At 45.6% G+C, this 22,548-nt stretch overlaps 1 protein-coding gene across 2 annotated transcripts in view; it reads right to left on the bottom strand.

Moving 5' to 3' along the window:
- Nucleotides 1–11,523, bottom strand: part of JMJD1C (jumonji domain containing 1C) — a 153,195-nt gene extending 141,672 nt beyond the window's left edge. For both annotated transcript variants that reach the window (XM_084290058.1, XM_084290057.1), the window contains exon 1: nt 11,187–11,523. In XM_084290058.1, coding sequence (XP_084146184.1) covers nt 11,187–11,339 — 153 coding nt within the window. In that variant the 5' untranslated portion in view covers nt 11,340–11,523. The remainder of the gene's footprint in view (nt 1–11,186) is intronic.
- Nucleotides 11,524–22,548: the final 11,025 nt, after the last annotated feature.

The raw sequence follows: 22,548 nt of genomic DNA on the forward strand, positions 1-22,548 counted from the left end.
TCCCCGTGAGAGCCTTTACCACCACAAATGCTGTCCACCACAGAAGCCACAGCCCTGTTCTCTTCTCCTAACCACCAACACCAACAAAACCCAGCGGAGGTGAAGTCCTGCATGCTCTGTAGCATGAGCAGTACAGCAGCAATTTTCAAGTTCTCTAGCATGGCGGATACATTCATTTTTGTTTGAAATGCCTCCAACTTTTAATACCGTAAGTGCCAATTCCAAGAGACAATACCCTATTACCACACTTTTTTTTTTTTTTTACTACCTTTTGCTTCAGTTGCTAGATGTAGACTTCTTTCAAGCACATCTTCCACTCAAGACTCCCTAAAAAAATGTAAGCTACTGAACCAACTGCCTCCAAATTTCCTAAGATCTGGAAGTTTCTGTCCACAGCTGCATTTCGTATGAGAGGTGTGCAAAACACACACCACTTGCAACTCTGTTGGCTCGGCTGAGGGCGAGCTGGCTGCTGCCCCCAGGTAGCCCCTGCAGGTCCTACCTCGTGCTGCCCGGGGCCCAACTGAGGCCAAACAAAGAATGGCATGGGACGTGGGCACAGCTAACAGCAATGCAGAGAAAAAAGCTCTTGGTGTTCATTAGAAGTGGCTTTCAGTAGCACAGCTGCACGTTTAAGTTAGACACCATTGTCTTCTGAGCTCTGGAAAGAAAAAAAAAACCTCCACAGTAAGGAAGAGGTTAATTCTGCTGGTCCATCAGTTCAGACACTAAGCTCACACTCCAGAGAGATTCTGAATAGCCCGAGGGCGGATAAAGCTGCAGCCAGTTTGCACTTTACCAGCCATCTGATAAACTAATCCTCATCAAGGCTACCTGCCTGTTTGAGCTCTCGTAACCAACACAACTCAATTGCAGCCCTAGTTAAAAATCAGCTAAAAGGGAGACCCAGCAAGAAGCACAGATTCAGAGACAGCCTGACTGCATAGCACGGGCATGCTCCGAACCACCTCTCCACGTCCTGTGGGCAGTGCAGACACACCCCAGTGGCAGCCCCATCTGCCCCCAACACCATTTATTGGAGAAGCACCATCCAATTTATGAAACCTAACTTGCCAAGTCCCAGATTTAAGCTGCTGTGCTATCCTCTGCAGCACTTGGATTGCCAGTCAGCAGCCAACCATCCCAGCTACGCTGCTGTACAGAGAGCTGCGGGCTCTGCCCTGCAGACACAGCCCGTGGAAGAGAAGGGCACGCCTGCTGTGCTGCTGGTGAATCCCCCTCTCAGGGAAAACCTGCCAAGCAGATACTAGCAAGTCCTGGGAAGAAAAAATGAAACACAGCAATTAAGAAGAGCTGCAAAAATAGCTCAGTTCTACAACTGCCTTGAGAAATGCCAACCCGACAGCCTTAGCACCAAGGAGCGCCCATGGCCCTCGCTATGATTAATGGAACAGCAAATACCGGCTTCGCTGCTGCTCGGGCTCTTCGTGATCGATTCCTGACTTGAAATAATCAATGCTCTCGGAGACTTGGTTTTTCAGAGTTTTTAAGGAGCCATTACCTTTGAGTAAGACCGAATGCAGGTATTGAACTTCACAATTAAGACTTTTCTTCGCAAATTTCTCAGTATTTCCTTGTGCTAGAAAACAGATCCGTTGCTTAGAGAGCCATAAGCCTCACAGGGCGAGATGCTGCCTCTTGTGCAGAATACAGGTCAAAGAAGGAGCCTTCCTTTTGTCAATACACATCAAACTACGTATGGATTTCTACATCTGAGCTACCATGGTCCTTTCTTCTTCCTTCCTCTGGTGAGCACACACGCAAACAACCCCTAAGCACCAGTTACTCCATGTGCTTGCCCAGTCCTTCCCTAAGAAGCGCTGATCAAAGACAGCTCAAGAACTGATCAAAAGGCTTTCAGAAAAAGAAAAAATATTAAAAAAGCAAATGCAAAAAAAAATGCACCATGTTTTTTTCCCCACCCTCTCTCCCTCCAAATGCTGGCCAACTCAGTCTTCAAACCCTTAAGGGTCTTCAAACCTTAAGGGTTTGAAGATTGCATCCCCTTACATTGCCCTCTGCTCAGCTGAAGGCACGCTTGTTTAAGCGGACTTCTCTTCTGTAAGGGAAGGAAAAACACAGAAAGAGGACCAACGGCAGTGAACTCGTGAGTTCAAGGTGCCTGGAAATCGGTAGGCTGCCGTGACATAAAACACACCTCAGGAAACAGCCACGAGACGCCGTCCTTTTCCCTCAGCCAACAAACCTAAGGGCTCTCTGGAGATAGCGACGACATCCAAATGAAAGGCACCGACTGCAGAGCTCCGCCGTGTTCCCATACAAACTGCTGTTACTTGGCTTTTAATCGCTCAGTATTTCATCGGAAAAGTAACATATGGGCAAACTTCAGGCTTAACTTATATTCTGTATACCACATTGGGAACCAGTTGGTGAGCTGTGATCGACACTGCCATGTTATCCAAATGCGAGCCACACTCAAAAGCATCTGAAGGGTAAAACATTTTAAAAAAACAACTTAGATAACAGAAAATCCAATGCCAAAAGCATTTGACAAAGGAAAAATACGAGGCAAAAGGTACACACACACACACACCCCTCACTTAACCCAGACAGGACGGTATTAAAGAGCTCCCAAAAATTAAGAAGCATCAGTAAGCAATTTTTCCAACTGCCAACTGAAAGCCAAGCCTTTCCACGTTAAAACACAAAAATCTTCACCGTGTTTGATGAAAGTACTACATTCAGTTTAAAAAGAAGCCATCTGATGGAATTAGAAAGTAAGTTACTCAATGAATAATTCAACGTGCAGCCAGATTTTCCATGTTATATTTTATCGAGTTTGGGGCCTGACTGTCACCAAGTTGAAATTTTGTAAAAATCTACAGGCAACAAAAGGAACAGATTAATACAGGCAAAAATCTTCTAAAGGAAAAATACAGTCCAAAGCAGCAAAGTACTTGAACCATTTTCTATTTATACAAAGATATTGAAGCTTCTTGCAATGAGCCAAAATCAATTGTCTTTTTTAAAAGCTTATGCAGAAGCTAAGTACCCCATTACACGGAGAAGTTACCTATCAAATTAAGAAATAGTCCTGACATTGTCTAAAAATACTCACATGTCACATCCTGACCTATATACAAATGTTAAAATATGACAGTATACAGAAGGATCAGGTATATTTAGGACAGACCACCCAGATTAATAGTTCGCAAGCCAGAAGTATTTCATTATCCTTTCCCCCCCATTTTTTTTTTTTAAGCTTTACAAACTGCTTAGCAGTTATTAAACAGACCACCATGGAGGTTTGACCAACACCTGGCAGACAGAAGTACAAACGAGCCCACCACAGGCAATTCGGTACCATAATGGCCATCTCCGAGTCTCTCGGGTGAGAAATAGCGAAGGAAAGCTCCCCGTTCACATGTGCTGAGAGGGGCAGAGAAAAGCACAGCACAACGAATGAACTCATGGGCGGCGTGCAGATGGCAAACGAGGGATGACTGCTCACGTGCACCTCCCGACACAGGAACCAGATCGTGTCTGAGAGAGCTGCAAGCGATCCCACGCGCAGAGCACAGCTCCAGCCGGACCCAGCTTTGCCGCAGGACATTGATCAAGTCACCCAGATTCAAGAAGGATTCCTACAAATTCATTTAGGAAAAATCCAGCAAAGATAAGGCTCAGCAAGCTCTGCTGGATGAAGTCAGAGCTCTTTGTCCAGAAACTGCTCTCCCCACACCTTCGCTTGTGTGCACACCTACCTACACCGATCAAGCTGCCAAGGGTGACCAGGGCTGCAGAACTGAAGCCACCTAGATCTTTGTGAAGCAGAACTATGAGACAAGAAAAGCTACAGATTATCGGCAAACTCCAGCCAAAGGGAACTCCCCTTCACAAGATTATCGATAGCAACTCGTTTAAATCATCCATTTCCTATGGTTGTGCCAACAAATTTGTCTGGTTGGTAACAGTTTGGGGGCTGTTCTGTTTATTTGGAAAGGCAGTAAGTTCACATGCCGTGTTTCAGGAAGGAAGGGAAGCCAAGAAGAGGAAGAAGCAAGGAAACATGCTGGAGGACTGGCAAAGTGAGCCCCCTCTGCCAGTGTTCCTCCAAAACCCAGCTTTCTGTTCTTTCCTCAACAGCCACACGGGACTACCAAGATGGGGCTTGGGCCACCAGGCAACAACTCAGCACGTGGTCTGTCTTTCACACAGCAACCGCACGCCAGATTGTAGATGATCATTTCCTGAAGAGCCCTGTTCCCTTCACAAGGGAGTACAACCTGGTGAGCCAACATCACCGCGGGTCAGCAGCACCCATCACACCTAGCAGTGCTTGTACTGCTAACTGCAGGCACTGCGACGTCTGGGAACATGCAAACATCACATCCACGTACAAATATTGCATGCAGCACTTCACTGAGGCATCAGTGGCATGGGCTTTAACAAAGAGATGCTTAAGTTTCCCTCGGAGGGTTTGACTTCACATCTGTTTTTCCAAAACTTGCCTTTGCAAGCAAGTACAGCAGCAACAGACACGGAACGATCACGTTACACGTTGTTTGGAGATACATTTCCTTAATCGAGTGAAAGAAGAATTTATTCTTCCTGAGCGAACAAATCCCAATTCACCCGCAGCACCAACTCCCCGCGTGACAGCTGAGCAGGTTGGGACTCAAGGATTGGCTCCAGCAACCACAACTCTCAGAGGTATCTCCACCAGCTTTCAACCCCTTCGTTAGGCCACAGGTCCAGAGCCTTTTCTCCAGCTCACGCTGCTCCTGGCCTCAGCCACTTGCCGCCGGCTGATCCCACACCACCTCCCCAGCCTCGCTACCACAGCTTGGAGGGCCAGATGGTGAGCTGAAAGGAAACTGTTCAGGGTTAAAAAATTAAGCCAGCAGTGCCACCAAGAGAAATGTCTGTGGAACCACAGTCTCCAAAGCTTCTCAAAAGGTTGCCATGGGAGAGCCAAGCTAGAGGCCTTAATGTTTACCCTACATCTGCTGTGCCCACGAAGCTCCTTACGGAGCCCGTGAATTAGCACAAAACCGCTTTCTCTCTGAGGCAACAGAGGCAACTCCCTAACCACCAGGGTAAATTCCTCCATTCCACTCAATTCTGACAAGCAGTAACAGCTGCTTAAAGAGCAAAGTTAAAAAAGAAAAACCTCAGTCAATGAAAACATTCAAAAAAAAAAGTCTAGAAAAAAAACACAGCAAAATCTCTGAGATTCTTCTGGTTCCTCCACTCTCATCCTACCTTATAACGTGAAAGTTAATGGTATATGAGAATAACACACATCAACTAATGGCAGCAACTTCTGAGTAGGTCAACACGATGAAGGAACACGGCTTTCATTTAGCCACGAACGAAAGCATCTCCAGAAGGACTACACACACCCACGCGGTGCAGGCCTCAGTCCCTGCCTCAAAAAGCTGGGACAGAAAGCATTCCTGCAGCAGCACTGAACGCCAGCACCCACAGCATGAAGCCCAGCAAGGAAGTCACGTTACAGCACTGTGCCACGCTGCGACAGCCACCTTGTTGCCAGCTGCAGGGCACCTTCTGAAGATGGTCACCACTCACTTTCCTCCGGAGAAAGCAGAAGCAGCTTCTTCAGTCCTACTGAGAAGGAAGGTCAAGCCTGATCCCAGAAGAGCTTCAAGACCACTGGGGAAGTAAACATCTCTGCAGCTCGCCAAGAGTAAAGAAGAAAGAGCTGAGCTTATTTCTGGACACGTTTCAGAAGCACCACTTTCCCCTCCCACTACTTTCATTGCCATAAAAGCTCTGGTGTTCCCAAGCAGGTTTTGAGATCTCAGCATCTGCCCAGAATGAATGGCTTGTTATGAAGTGGCTGCCCATCTCTGAGAGGCCTAACGTGACTGTGCACCGGCCCGTCAAGACTCCTCCAAAACTTCACGTGAACTGCTGGAATGAGAAAAAATGATGGAATGTGAATATGGAATGACAAACTACCTGCATGCGTGGTACATCCACGCCAAGAGTGAATGCTTTCTAGATGGCCAACTACCTGATAAATCTCTATGAATGTCTTCTGAAAGATTTAAGTAGACGATCAAACCTTTCCCTTTCCACATCTCACTCTCTCACTCACTGCTGATCTACTGATTACTTTGAAACTATGTAGCAAATTAATAATCAAGCTGATTAATTAATCTGCCCCCTAGACTGGGGCACCTCAATTCTGTTTGCAATCTTGCTATTTACAAAAACCTTCCTCAAAATCCATCAGCATATTTATTTGTTGATCTACAGCCTCAAACTTCAATTAGCACAAAAGCGAAGAGGAAGAGAAGCAGGGCACAAAGCTCTGAATCCTTGCAGTCGGTAACAGGAACGCTCCCAGGTTTGATCTTTGTGTGAAATTACGAGGAAACTGAACACCAACTGGACTAACTCTGGAAGACAGATGAGGTGACATTCACAGACACAGGATGACAAACTCAATCTCATTAGAAACAGAAAGGAAAAAGGAAGTTTTCTTTACTGCTGAGCCAAGAAGAGATCACCCAGCTGATATGCACCGTAACTTACAAGACCCTGCTTGGCTTCAGCACTGATTCAGAACAGTAGAAACAACTGGTAATTGTCTAAATCCACATGGCTTTTTCTCCCACTCGTTTCAAACCAAATTCAGAACTAACACAAAATGCATCCTGCAACAATATCCCCGGTCTGGATGCAGAGGTGGCAGCGACACGATGAACCGTGGCAGGTTTTTAACATCATCTCCCCGAGCTGGAGTAAATAACGTGACAGGCTTCTCACCCACAACGTGCTCTTCATCTTTAACCCAGATGCTTGTACAGAAATATGTCGTGTTTTTAAATTCCACTAACCACCAACAAGCTATACACAACTACTTGAAAGCACATTGCTTTATTTACTTTATACAATAGTTTTATTGAAGATTTTTCTGCAGCCTTCAGATTATTACAAGGTTAACAAGTAAAAGCTGCTAAGCATGTAATACTAAAATAAGGAATGAAAAAAAAAATGCTCAATTTTAAACAGAATAGCTTAAATGCATTAAAAAAATATACTGTTTCACTCTAAATACTAGCTTAGTGAAAGGAAAACAGGAGAACATACAAACACCATGCTAAAAATGGCAGAAAACATAACACACAAGTGCAATTCCGTGCCTATGACAAAGCCATGCTGCATTCATGAAGTTTCAGATTGAACTCCAGGCCATTAAAAAAAAATGGAGAAGAACATCTCCATGCACAGGGAAAACAAATTTAACTTTTCATGAGAAACTCTCAGCATATGGAATACGTCTCAAAAATAACTCCTTTTAATTCAGAACTGATAAGTTTCCATTACGGGTTGTGAACTTGTGTTGTCCTGATGTGAGGGCAAGCCAGTCACACGACGCACAGCCCGCCACTATCCCCTTCCAATGGCTTCAGTAGGCAACTGGATTTTGAACAATTCCTTCTTAGCAAATTGCCAAAGACGAGATACCAAGAAAACATGGCTTATCCAAATCGTTAATGTATTTTGCCCCACTGTAGCTTATCAATTTTAATGTAAATGAAAGTGAAGCAATGGCTTCAAGCCCTGAATATCAGGGTTTTATGAAGGACGTACATACAAGATGTCTGACACAATGGGGATGATGACTTCTTGCCATAATGCAATGTTAAATGTTACCTCAGACCAACACGAGGCTCCCAAAGTGTTTAATTCTTTATTTTATCTTCCATTGTGTTGATGTCATGGCAGCAAAACTCACACATTAAGAGAAGCAAAGGCAATTAGAGATCACAACAACATAACTAATTCTTGTTAAGGGTTGCACGCCAGGTTTGCAAACCTGTGTCCATTCTCTCACACAGGGAAGCCATGGAGATGGATATACGACTAGATTCTATATGCGACTGCAAACCTTGAAAAGTCAAACTCTGAACTAGTTCCAGTAAGCAAAATAATTAAACTTACTTAAATATAAAAAAATATAAACACATTTTATGCACAACACAGGGAAACACATGCACCATGTTCATGTCAGACCCCAGCAGCAGTGATTAACTAGGCATTTTGTAACCTGTGCCCCAGAAAGCCATTCTTACAGGATAGCAAGGAGCAGGGAGATCAAATGGCATCAACTCCACCTCTTTCCTCCTGGCTATTTCTTTATTTGTGCAGATTTATCACTGCCATCATAGCCGTATACAGACTTTTCCAGGCAGTTAGCAGGAAGGAGAAATAAAGCTCCCAGCTACCTCTAATAACACCCACTGCTACTTGCAAACAGCAAAGTAGCTACGAATTCTCTCAATAATAATAGTGAAATATAGATAGATGGGTACACATAAATATGAGACTTCTTCCACCACGACCATCCCTCTTTAGTTTTAATAAATGCTCTCCATGCAACAGGAATGTCCAGGAATGAAAGATCAGGTGGTCTACAACTTGATCAGGATCAAGTTGAGATTCAGACCATGGAAATTATCAAGAAAACTCCTGGATTAAATTGCATCCATTGCACACGTACAGCAGGTGTTTTATCCATCTGTAAACACTACAGGATGACTAATGAAGAGGCACGGGTCCCAGACCCCGGCACAAAGGGTCTAAGCATTCAAGAACAGCAGCAGTCATCTTCCAAAGACCAACAGTACTCCCAACCAGTGCTACTTGTTCTCACTGTATTCCCCACTAGTGGTACCTCAATAGGAGAAGTGATAAACGCACATTTCAATAAAATAACGAGAGAAAAGACACTTTGGTATTTTCTTCCCCCCTCCCCTCTTTTTTTTTTTTTTTTTTTTTTTAATACTAAAGAGTACGTACCAACTATGCTGCAATCACAAGCAGCATGAGGAAGCAGTTACTTAGCATGCTTTCAGGGAGTTGGAGACACCTCTTCAGAAGAAGACACTGGGTAATGGACAATTCTTCTTTGTTTTACTACCAGGGCAGTAATTTCAACTCAGAAAATATTCAGGAATTTATTTATAAAACTACAGCCACGAAACTAAGTACCACAACTGGAGTCTCCATTTGCCTGCTCACCAGCCAAGGGGACAGTCCAGCACTCCAGGCTGCAGCTCGTGATGTAAGGGGTTGTTCTGCTGACAGCCCATCTAACAAAGCTTGGTTTCTGATGGCTTTGCTCCTACAAAGCCCTGTGGCCACTTCACACTAATTACGTCAGTTGCCTCCATGCGTTCCTAAATCCTCCACTTGAACAAACTCTCCGTTTGCCCATAAATTCCTTTCCAAGCACTCACGCCTACCCTCACGGCTTTGTTAACCCAGCTCTTTCTCGTGCCCTTCAGCCCACCTCCACCTAGCAGCAGCTCCGTCCCCCGCGGCCCACCTACCTGGGCACAGCACTGAGCGCAGGGCAGCATATGCCGGAGCGGTTTGAAGCTGTGCACATGCTGCCAGCCCAGCTGGAAGCCACCTTCGCTTCCAGGAGCAGCGCACGCAATGCCGTGACCTCCTTCCCTGTGTTTTTTTTTTTGGTGGAAAAGGGCACTCGCTTCTCAGATGTCAGCTTTCACAGGCTGAGGTGAAGGTAATCTTTTTATCAGACCACTCCATGCTCTTTACTTGGTTGAAACCAACAGAGGGGTTCACACTTACTAAGAATGAAAAGCCACCGAGATGGTGTAAATGATGCTTCCTTTTGAAGCCAGGACTAAAAAAGGTAACTCAGCTCTAGTTGCTTTGCAGCCATCTCGAAAATGCCCACTGATACCTTCCTCCTCTTCCCTTCCTGCAGAGGAGGGCATCATCTGTACTTCTGCAAAGGCCATCCAGCTCAGAGGGACCAGGAATACGCAAAATTGATATAAAAATCAGTTTTAACATCTTTATGCTGCGCCCTGTGGGCAGCAATGGAACTGTCAAGGAGAATTACCATTTCAGCCCAGTGATGAGTAACAGAAGGGTCTGCAGCTATTCCTAGGGACAACCACCTGAAAGGAAAGCCACGAAGGCTAGGAGCAGCTGTGGTGGTACGCATGGAACCGGGCCTGGCAGAAAAACACCCCTGTTCTTCACAGCGGGCAGGGGAAGCGGGTATGGCTACCAGCAAGTATCCAACTCATGAGAGCTTCACGTTAAGCACTGCTGCAGGACAGCCCAACCACCAGAAGCTACCTGTTGTTTGCAGAAACCTTATCGCTTCTCCCTCGGTGATTTATGCCCGTTTGCGCCTTGGGGACAGAGAACAGCTGAGAGCAAAACCCAACACTGCTCTCAGTGGGAGCAGCAATCCTCCAGCAGCTCAGGACGGCCTGGGACTCATTAGACCCAGACAGCATCTCCACAACCCTCGCAGGCTTCCGGCACCCCAAGTGGCCAGCAAACCCCTGCAGCGTGGCGTGGCAAGGAACCCGGGCACACAAGGAGCCCAGTGCTGCACTGCACCCAGGCACTGCCCCCAGGCTCCGTGCTCGGCTCGCAGGTAGCTTGGGTCCGTCCCCAGGGCGCTGTGCCACGCGTGGGCACACCCTGAGTCATCCTGCCCGGGGAGCCTGTCACAGCGTGACAGCTCTTCCTCCAGCATCCAGGGGTTGTAAGGAATGGGAATTTGAGGAGAAAAACCCCTCGGAGAGCAAAGTTGGGAGGAGAAGGGCAGGCTTACAGCAGGCAGCACACGTTGCCTGCTCAACGTAAGGGAGCCAAGCCCTGGGCGCCTGGCTCGAGCGCCCTTTCTCTCTTTATGGCAGCTCTGCTCGTGGAGTTTACAAATGACGGGTCTGACGTGTAAATGTTAGTACACAGCTCCCCAAACCTTACTCAGTGTTTCCATAACTGCGTGCAGCTCGTGGGGAAGACTCTCCCGCAGGAATAACACCCGGAGCAGGCTCTAAAAATAAGGTATTCTAGACTATTCTCACCGAGAGCCGAGGGGCGAACACACCGCATTCCACGCAGAGGGGCTACGGCTAGCGGGAAGGAAAAAAACAGCAGCACCACGTAGTAAAAATAAAAAATAAAAAAATAAAAAAGCGGCGATTCAAGTGCCACACGCGCTCTGCTGCACACAAAGCTCGGTGGCGGAATGCGGGGGTTGCCGGGCACCCTGCAGCCCGCCCGGCCCCCAGGCCCCGCGTCCCCGGGCGTGTCCCCGCGCCGCCCCGGGGGGGCCAAGTCCCGTCCCTGCCCGTCCCGTCCCGTCCCCCCCTGCCGCAGGCCCGGCCGCTTACCGCCAGCTCGGCGCTGCGCGAGTCCCGCTGCGACACGGCGCGGATGACCCCTGCCCGCCAGCGCCCGCTCTCCGCCGGCTCCTCGCCGCCGCCGCCGCCGCCGAGGCAGAGGAACCGCTTCCCCACCAGCTCCGGCCGCGTCTCCACCGCCATGGCCGCCGCCGCCGCCGCCGCCGCGCAGGCACCGCACCAGCCGCCGCGCCGCGCCGAGCCCGCTCCCCTACGGGCCGCCCATGGCGGGGGCAGAGCGGAGCGGAGCGGAGCGGAGCGGGGCTCGTTCGCCTCAGCCGCGGGCTCGGGTCCGCGCCCCTCGGCCGGGCCGGCGCCGCGGGGCCGCTCCGCCGCCGGCCGCCTGCCACAAACAGCCGCGGGGCCGGGGCCGGGGCCGGGGGCGCGCTCCCTCCTCCTCCTCCTCCTCCTCCTCCTCCTCCTCCTCCTCCTCCCCTCGCCGCCCGCCCTCAGCGCCGCGCTGCGGCCCCGACCACTCCGCCCCCGCAGCCCACTGCCATGGCGACCGGCACCACGCGCCGTCTCCCTCCGCCAGGCAGCGCGGGGCGGGGGGCGAGCGGCCGCCGCCGCAAAGAGTCCGCGCCCGGGGCTCCCCCCCCACCGCGGGGCCCTCAGCGCTCTGCCCGCCCCGGGAGCGGCCCCCTCGGCCCCGGGCTCGGCCCGCGGCTGCCTCAGGCCCCCCCGGGCCGCCCTTCCTCCATCTTCCCCGCACGGCCCCTGCTGAGGTGCCGCAGGCCCGCGCCCCTCAGCCGCAGCCCCCTCAGAGCCCCCCCAGCCCCTGTCACGGCCCCGCTGTGCCTCCCCCCGCTCCCCTCAGCGCTGTGCTGCGCAGCCCGGCATCAGGCCGTGGTAATCCCCCACTGAACGTATTTTCCTTCGCCTTATCTCCAGGCAGAGCTTTCACAAACTTCGGCCTTTCTTTGCTGGGCCGCTTGCTTTCAATAGAGCGAGTTAATCATCTCTCAGCCAGCACCGGGGAGTAAATTTGAACAGCGCACTTGTGAAAAATAAGATTAGGAGGCAAGGGCAATAAGTCAGGAGTGCCATCTTAGCACATTCCCAGATACTGCAGAGGGACAAATAACTTCTGGTACAAGTGAAGTTAATTAACAAAGCAAAAAACAATCAATTTGTCACCCAGCACATTTGTTCACAGCGTTGGAATAACTCGCACAACCCTCACATAAGAACCCATAGCTGCCTGAGATCGCCTCAGCAGCAGGGTAGGGATGCACATAGGACATCAGGTACAGATGTGTAAGGTGTGCTCCTTAGGATCTGCAGGACAAACCACAGCTAGACAAAAGGAGATCTTCATCCACGTTTCAAAGTAATGCTACCAGGGACCAAAAAAATGCAGTCTTGCAGAACGTGCAAAAATTATCCTTATAGACCAGTTACTCATAAGCAGTTTAAAAAAGCAGTTACAAGGACAACTAAATAAATATTAATTATATCCGAACTCTTTATAGTTTTATTAGATTCCCTCTTGTTTAGCCAAAGAGTAATTTGAGATTATTACAGAATTATACACTTAAGTAGATTACATTAGTGTGTAACAAACCATAAAATATGCCCCAAAAGCTGAGTTACATGATATAATAGACAAAGATTGGAATTTATCAGATACAACTGTATTATTAAATGTCTTCTATTCATTCCAAGAATTCATCTCAAAGTGATGACACCAGCATTACACCCTAGTATAGAGCAGAATTCACCACAGGCTATTGCTCACCACTCTATCACTTCAGTGGGATTTCCAGGCGATAAGAACTGTAAGACCAAGTTAGGTGGATGGTTAGGTGTGAATTCCCGTCACCAGCTCCCAGGTGCTGAGCGAGACGGGCAGGACCCTCGCTCAGCTCCCCAGCACACCACCGAGCACGGTGCTGCCTCTGACCAGCCTGTCACACAGCCCAGGAGAAAAAGGCTCAACAGAAGGTGTCATGGCACAGGACCAGGGCAGCCTCCATCTCCAGCCACCCTGCATCTCAAGCCCTTTTTTTTTTTTTTTTTTCCAAAGTCATCAGCCTTCAACAACTTTTGTTACCTGCCCATGCTTCGGGAATGCCAAAGTGACCGTGTTCAGGTGGATCAGTGGACAAGAAACCCCTGGGACCCGTTCTCCACCTTCAGTAACATTTTCTCAGCTCCTGTTCACTTACCCATTTCTTCTCAGCTTCTTCCTCCTCTCCTCTCCTCTCTGCCAGGTGCTGGAAACCACAGGAGCACAAGATGTTCAGGATGCAGATCAATCGACTCTCAGTCTCCAGCTGCAACCAAACATAAACCAGTAATGCTGTGCCTAAGCCCCAAAGATGCACAGAGACTAGCTTTTGGACAGCCAGTGCTCTATCACGCTGCAGTGGGATTTCTTTCTTCCTCAGAAGCTTTGCAGGCATCAAACCAATACATCAATCCCCCTTTCAAAGCAACACCTCCTCTATTTCCTTGCTTAGTATTATGCAATACTTGAACTGAAGATCCAAAACACCATAATCTGCAGGATTGAAAGGATTAAGGACAGTTTGAATTGATGCATCCTCTGAAGAAAATAGCATAAGGAAGCCTCCTCTCAAATTACTCTAAAAAGGCCAGAGAAATCATCATCCTTTTAGCTTAGCAGCAGCACTCAGAGCCAGGCACTTGCAGGCAACACCAAAACACAGCTGACATTTTCAGGTTTGGAGAATAGCAGGCAAAATCAAAGCAAAACGTCTAAACCCATAAATTAGGAGGAATCCTGACAAGCTCTCCCACTACCCCACCTTACTGCTTCTGCAGCTTCTCACTACAAAACAGAAACTAGTTGGTAAACTCTCCTGCTTCCCCAGGTCTCCACAGCTCTGGGGACCTTGGGCCACACGCCAGGTCCATGAGCCCGAGAGGCCCAGCTGTGCCCCTGTCAGCACACCCCAGATCACATTGACACTGGCTCTTGCCATTTCTGTGCAATCCCCACCCCACCTCAGGCCACCAGAACAACCCCCCCTCAGCTCACCTCCCACCCTAGCCCTTTGTAATTGAGGTGTCTGAGGCTGGACGCCAGGGTAGGGGGCTTTTCTCAGGGAGTCTACCACAGGGAAACTCTTCTGTTGTACTTGTACACGGTCCTGATGCAGCTTTAATGCAGCAACTGATTGCTTTAGGTACCAAGATTTACCGTTAAAGCAAAAAAAAAAAAAAAAAAAAAAAAAAAAAGTTCAGCCATCACAACAAAAGAAAAATCACAGTGATGCTAGGGATGCCTTGCTGGGTCAATCACTTCTCACTCAAGTCATATCTGCCCAGCATTAAGCACCTGAGCCAGTCAACTTTGCCCTGCCACAAAGGGACGGGAATAGGAAGGTGGGGGAAACCAGACTGTTTTCTATCCCTTCAAGCAACAAGAAAAGCTATTTCCATGATTTCAGAATCACAGCATCTTCCATCTTTTGCTGTAATTGGAAAGATATTGATGGTGCTGTTTCTATCTTCAGCAAATGGCTTCTATAGCTATTTACCCTACTTCAGCTGGACATTTAATCACCTGAAAAGGCTATCATGCATGTAATGTTATTAACAGTATCCTTTAAGTGGCACAGATTGCTAAATTACTTATTTATACCAAAATATTTTCAGTCCCACTTCCCTGAAACTATACACATAGGTCAGTTGCAAAATTAAGATCTTTATGAGGAGCTATTTCTAACTTTGAAGTTGAAGCATAGCACAGCCTGCGTTGGCAGTAATTGCACCTTCTGCATACGGATAAATACTACATTTAAAAATGGTTATTTCCACTTTGCAGTAAGGAAAGTTCAGCGAGGAAGGGAAAATGACTTGTCACAGTCACAACTCCTAAGCAGAACAAATGTTAGCTATACCTGAATTCAGCTATACCTGAAATTCTGTACTCTCTACTTTTAGATCTATTTTACCTTTCCTTGGAAGATAGTAAATGTCAGGTTCCTCTGAATCTGTAATTTATCAGAAACTTACCAGGTCACATTTAATGTTTCCAAAGGTTCACCACCAGGAAACCAGGAAATTAAGAATCTATACTTAGTAGCAACTTGTATTATCTGGTTTTAAAAAGTTTCCTAGCTTAAATAAAACTGTAGTCAAGATAAAAAAAAAAAAAAAAAAAAAAGTATTCCTCAAACACCAGTCATTTCCCCTAGAAAACTAAACCTAACTTCTGGTTTATACCTACATTACTTTTATGTTCTACATAGTGTCCAAGGGCTTTTCTGAATGCATCCTGCTGAAAATGCCTTCCTCGAACACGTAACAGAGTGGTGAGACAATCCTTGAGGACTTAATGGGACACAGGCTCAGTAAAAAAACATTATTTAAATGCACCGATTTAATGCATGTACAGAGAATAATGCAGAAAGTGCAGAGGTGTGTTCCCGTAAGACACGAGTCCCAGGGGATGACATCCCCAGCTCTGCCCCTAACACCCCGTGCAGTGATTCACCATGACTTACCTGGCTGACTGTCCACAGCTGCATTCAGGGCTACTGGTTGACCACTCCTGATCTCTTCCTGTCTCTTGACCTTCTTACTCATAAAATTGATGCAAATTTACTGCCGTATTTACACGACAGGTAACTACAGCACACACACACACACCCCATGCCTGGTATTACCTGCAGGACTTCCTCAACATCACCCTAGCTGTTGCCACAACACACAAAGAAAGAAGATTTCAGCTTATTGCTTTTGCAAATCACTCCAACCACAAGCGTACGAGAAAAAACTGCAGTTCACATGGTGCCCCTTTATCAACAATGACAACAGGAAGGCTTACAGTGAATTTGTAGTCTAGATTAATACTCAATATGCTGTGACTCCAGAATTTCTTTTTGTTCAAGTTAAGGAAGCATCTCCAAATGAGACCTGAATAAATTAATCTAACCTTTTATACAACCCCTTCCTCAAAAATTTGAGGACATCGTAAAACATTAACCCATCCATAACAACCCCTTTCTTCTTGTCATCCTCAAACATGTCCTATTGTTTTACAGTTGAGCCAACAAAGCAGATCTCAAGAGTACCCCCCATCTATTTTAAATACACAGTTGACCCAGCCCAACAAAGCCACAGGAGCAGTTTCTGTTGTTGCCTTGGACTTTTGCCCTAAAGCTGCAAAGCTCTGCTCACACTTTACCCACTGCTGTGGGGGCCGGCATCCTCCCTCCAGCTAGGGGACAGCACCATCTTTAGCACTTTCTGCGGTAATTATTTAATTGCAGCCTGAGGGTAGAGCATCATTAGACCAACATAAAACTTTAGTAAGAAGCAGTCTTTTGCTCCCAATACAACCAATAGAGACAAAAAAACAGGGCGGGAAGAATAGAGATAACAAAGTTGTCAGTCTGCACTTTTCCCTGAATACCTACAGGCTTAATTCCTAAGGTGAAACTTCCTGCTTTGGTCCCGCTTTGTCCCGAATCAGTGAGGCTGGATCATCCAACCTTTTGAATTTTGAATGACCTTCTGAATTTGCTTGGAGGGAAATTCTCAGGGGTTGGAAATGTTTTCATTTGCTTCAAGACAGAGATCTAGGTACTACTGTTTCGTAGCTGGCTTAATGTATGCCAGTGGAGATGGAAGCGTTCAGAGCAAGGACAGGCTGCAGCAGTGTAAAATTTGTGTGGCTACTCTGTGGCCATCTCAGTGATGTTAGGTTTCCAGGCAAGTTTCTTTCCTACCTTTCAGCGAGCTTCTGCTGCCAGCTTGAGGCTTTGGTAGTTCTTAGACACAGACTGAGCTTTAGGCACAGCACAGAAGGCATTCAGGTCTGTCAGCCCCTAACAGAGCTCTCCTACAACGTTCTCCGGGGACAATGCATGCTATAATACCCAGAAGGAAGTATAAGAACAAATTATTTTTAGCTGAGGGGATCTACCTACAGAAGTCCAGAAGAGTTGCAGCATATTCAGAGCCTGAGCAGCTTCAGCAATAGCAATGCACCAACATTCCTTCTGAAAAGGCCTTCCTTTCACCCAGCTGCCCCCAGGCACAATGCTCATTTCTTCTGTTGATTGCTCACACACCAAACCTGAAACCAATCACACTTAAAAATGAATAGATTGACTTCTCAGAAACCTTTAACTTAAGGAGAGTTTCTGCCTACGCAAACCTGAGCTGTTTAAGAACTATGAAGTGTTTCACTGCTAGTAACAGTGGATTAGGTAGCAGTATAGCTAGCTATGTGGAAATACTATTTTTCCTCACCAACTCCTAAAGCACCAACTTTGCGTTATCTAGAATGTATTTTTTATTTTTAAATAATACTAAACTTTTTTATTATTATCTCTGTATTTTTACAATGAGTAGATTTCTAATGTTAGCAGATGGACAACAATAAAAATACATGAAGACAAGTATTATTTCTACATGGTAAGCTGTCATATCGGTTTTAAGATATATCAGTGACTCAAACAGTATTGGAGAACTGAATTCTACAATGAGTGAAAGATGTTTATGTACATCACTTTATCAGTAGATACTATAGTTGCCACTAAAATAACTGTGCAGGTACTCTTTGAATTAATTAGGAGGTGGATCAGGTCTCTTCTCCTTGCTAGAGATCACTGGTACATGGTGTTAGACCCTGACTAATAAAAGCAATGTAGGAAAGTAAGCAACTAGAACCTTCTGTTCCAACTGCTTGAATTTGTAAGGTCTTAAGAGCACTTTCAACATCTCTAACATAAGGGGACAAAGCTTTATAACCTGATTAGCAGTCCATGTAAATCTCTGAATGTTTGTCCTAAAACTTCTCATGCACACTAAAAAAAAAGTCATTAGTAAGGATTGTACTGTTGTTCTCATACAAGTAACTCCCTGTCTACTGATTTTTCTTCTGGTTCATACGCATATTTCTGGGGGGTTGACGCTTGGAAGAAGGCCCTTTTGCTCACAGCTGCTTTAGGTTGAAATTGTTCTGCTGTTGTTATTACCCTGGTAAAACTAAAGCAGGTAACAGTTATAGCAAGGAAATGGCTTTGTATACTACTACACAATAAAAAGCTCATGAGAAGTTTGTGGGGCTGGCAAAGGTCTAAATCTGAGATGAAAAATAGCTGAGTTTAGCTATCGGTTATTATGTACTAACTAGGGAAAATTACCCGAACTTACTACTTATGGCTACTTCCTCTGGTGGGGGGGGGAAGAGAGGGAACAAAAATAGCTGGGTCTTTCTGAAATCAAGGTAGAAAGAGAAGTTAATAGGAAACCATTTAAAAAAAAAAAAAAAAAAGAGTTCCTTTAACACCTTTTTTTTTTTTTTAGGCTCTGTCCTATCACTCCTCCTCAACTTCTTTGTTCTGTTTGTTTTTAGCATCATTCTCTTACTACTTTGTTATACAAATCCATTTGCATTTTCTTAACGTAACTGTAGTGCTGTTGATATATCATAATCTATGTGTCATTACAAAAGGATTGGTTGATATCAGGTTTGTCCAAGCCAGTAACTATCACATCGGGTAACTACCCTTTTAACAAACCCCTCTGACTGCTTTTTTTCCAACATGAGATGATGCTTCTTCTTTCTTCCTGCCAGCAAACTGGCTCTAAATTGCATTAAAATTGATACAAGGGTTTCTTTCTTATATTCCAACTACCTGTCTTGTTAAATTTCTGTGTCAGAAAAGGCAACAAATTAGGGCTATGTTCTAGAGTTCAGTAATAGCCATTATTTAACAATGCTTACCTCTTTGACAAGGATACTCTTAATATTTCATAGTGTACAGGATGCAGCCAAATTGATGTTACTGATTCCATGCTGATTAAGCAACAGGGTTTCCTTATTTTTTTCCCCCTGGTACTGTTATCCAAATTAAAACCATCACAAATTTTCTACGGAGCCAGTAACTCCTTCAATTCATTTGCTGTTATTAGGAGTGTTCCAGGGTCTGTCTGTCACATTTGTTCAGGCTATACTTAAAACCAGCCCTGGAAAGGGAATTGATTTAAGGCTGTCCTTACTGCAAGAAGAGTAATGAAACATTACTTCTTCTAATGACAGCCTGAAAAGGTGCAGACCTACATGAGCTGAGAGATGAGGAAGGACTTGCCTGTCGTCTTGGACTAAAGAGCAGAAGATTGTGTTTGTTTGTTGCAGTGTCATTTAATTGAATAAAGAGATTGCCTCGGGGTTACAGACTAGATGATACTGGAAAGGACCTCTGGAGACTGTCTAGTCTGCCCCCCCCTGCTCAGAGCAGGACCACCCACAGCAGAGGTTGCTCAGAAACTTGTCCAGTCAGGCTTTGAATGTCTCCAAGACTGGAGACTTCACAGCCTCTCTGGGCAACCTGTTCCAGTGTTCAACTGCTCGCACAGTGGGACTTGTCTTACGTTGAGATGGGGTTTCCTGTATTTCAGTTTCAGCAACTGCTGCTATTTATATAAATATCTTCAGGTCCACATTATACAGTCCTTGATGCTGTGGTGTTGGAGACACCCACTGCTCTGTCCACATCACCACCCTGAGTTACATGTATATTCCATGTCTTCCTAGCCCAGAAATGCTACCTGCTTGCTACACCTATCCTTGCTGCCACTCTGCTAGTCTCTTATGCTTCCTTAGTCCTAGTGACTCTCTAGACTAGAATTAGTCTGTTTTCATGGTCTGGTTGGTCAAAGTTCAGCCAGCAAATATCTCTTCAGCAAACTAGCTCTGTGGATGCAGGAATAAAACAGGCAGTTATTTCTCTCCCTCAGGTAAGCCCTAACTGTAAAGGTCAACAACTTATAAAAGCATCTATGTTGCTGAAGCATCAACTGACAGTAAACATGACTGAATTGGGAAAAACCTTGTTGGATAGAAGGATTAGTGGAGAAAGAATTTACTCAGACCTCAGCAGTTGCAGGTATCTGCCTTGCTGTTTTACTCCCACAGTAAATGATGTGGGATCACATTCTTTGTATGTTTTTTTTTTTGTTTTTTTTTTTTTTTTCCTGTTGCGTGTGACTTCTGGACCTGAAATTTCTACTCGCTTTCAGAAATGGGTCTTCTCAAATTTCTATCTATACAAGCACTTATCTGGTTCCGTCCTGTGATATCTTAGAGAATGCCAAGCAGGAATCCAAAGGAACATGCTGCTTTAGGGTGTGTAGATTCTAATAGTCAAAAATTTTCTCAACACAATGTCTGCTGAAGAAACTTTAGCAAGGTGTGTGCAGGTGGCTGCGTGCAGGGCACAACCATGTGCAGGAGACCTCCCTCCCTTCAGTCTTCAGTGAGTGAACTGAAGGTGGGTTTGCTGCCAGTATCAAGCCCTAAATCTCAGAACCTGACTCCACCCTGGGGTCTGGAGTACTGTACTACTGATTCACCTCAACAACTTCTATATTCAGAATCTGATCATGCTTCAGCAGTAATAGGCCAAAACCAAGTAAGCCCTACTATTAAAAATAGCTGAAGGGAGGGAGGGGGAAAAAGGAAGAATAGCAAGTGGAAAAATCAATCTTGTGTCCTGGTTTGTCACATTTTTTTTCTTCCTTCTTCCTCTTAATCACAATGCAATTTCCACAAAACTTTGCTCTGGTATTATTGAGTTGTAGCAGTAATTAATGGGAACATTCTTCCGTATGACCACATCTAAAGAGGGCTCCAAATTATGAAACGTTGGGTTGTGATCTTAACTGCAATGAGAGAACACTTCCCTGGCACAAGCTGGCCTGTATAGAAAAGCTCTATATGCAACTTGGACTTCAGGAAATGCTTAGAGGTCAGTTCTGCTGGCATTGTAATTCCAGTGAAGCTATTTACCTGAACCAGAACTTACATGACTGAACTGAGCCTGGCTTGAGATGATTCAGAAAGGTAAAGGTCTGAGGAAGGTGGTGAGCCAGCTGGTGTGGCTACCCTGATGTCCTGGATTGGGAAGTGATATCCCTTTGTAGGACGAGGCCTCAAACAGCTCTTATTAAATCTGTAATTTGAGACTCCCTAATGCAATGCAAAACCACTGCCTTTTTTTCTTCTGAAATTACTGACAACAGAAGGACAAAATGCAAGTTCAAGGAAATGGTTATAACAAAGCACCTTGTGTAGGCCTCAAAGCCTCATGCCATTTCCCATTTTCTCATGTTTTATTCTGCTTTGAACCCTGTGCATAAGTTATATCCCAGCAATTCAATACTGTTTCATGTTGTTTACATGAACTTCATCATAAAAAATGAGGCTGAAAGCACACACCGGTAATTTCTAGTCCAACTGAAAACTGAAGTTGTTAATATAAGAGATTTTTGGTGGTGTTTGCAGTTGCAGTGCAACTCATCTGCAGGGAAATAAAGTAAAATATTAGCATCTTTTGATTTTTGTAAAAAGCAACATAACTTGTTCAATGACATGGTTCATGGAGCTTGGTACTTGTTTTTTATCTGAGAACCAAGTGGGTCAAACACTTAATCAAATTCAATGGCCACTCAGAGCCATAGAGGTGATTTCATGTTTCTTCATTCAGCTCATCAACACACCTGATTGTTGGACATCAATCGTTTGTGCAGATAGTGCTCCTAAATACTTCAGAGATCAGCTGATGAGGTTCCTGATTTTTGGGTTGCACTCTGAGATGTGTAATTGTTTTCCTGCATGCTATTTGTCTTAATATTTCTTGGTGAATTGTTCTACAGAACTGGGAGAGAGGATGGAAGAAAAAAAAAAAAAACGTGGGAAGAACTGTATCCACACAGCAATAGGGTAAAAATGAAACCATAACAAACCAGCTTCTGATTCTCATTTTGGACTTGTGGGACTGTGACTTTTGGTGTCAGTTGTCACTAACTGGCAGTTCTTTCTAGCAGCTTCTGGGAGAAAATCGGTATACAAAAAAGGGTGAACCTCTGTGGTAAGAAGTTGTGCTTTGTCTAGACAGAGCTTCCTTGACATAATCTAGGTAATTGTTCCCTAGCCTCTTGCAGGCTACCAGCATTGAGCAGCTAAAGCAGCAGAGTATTTACGCCTGTTAAACCAGAATTTCTGCCTATTGTTTTTCCTGCCTTCATCACTTTCCACTGCTATAGTCCAGCTATGTTATACCAGGACATTAAACACTCAGCATCCAGAATGTCTAGACAGGCTGAAAGACTGTCTGTGCTCCATTTTTCACGGAGGAACTACAGTCAACTTTCCTAAGAACTAAAAGGCTATTTGGAAAGAGAAGGTGGCAAAGTTCCTAGCACAAGACACATATTCTAGCTGCCTTCTGAAGCAAGTAATACAGTCTGGTATGGATTTCCAGCAATGCATAAAATTCCTGCGTGAGCCTCCCTCTGCTCCCCAGGCAGGCTTCAAACCTTGGACAATTACTGCTAATGTCTTAAACAGCTTGCAGTTGTATTCTAAGTA

This window comes from Netta rufina (genome assembly GCF_964035555.1).
Source record: "Netta rufina genome assembly, chromosome: 7".
In the NCBI taxonomy this organism is placed as follows: domain Eukaryota; kingdom Metazoa; phylum Chordata; class Aves; order Anseriformes; family Anatidae; genus Netta; species Netta rufina.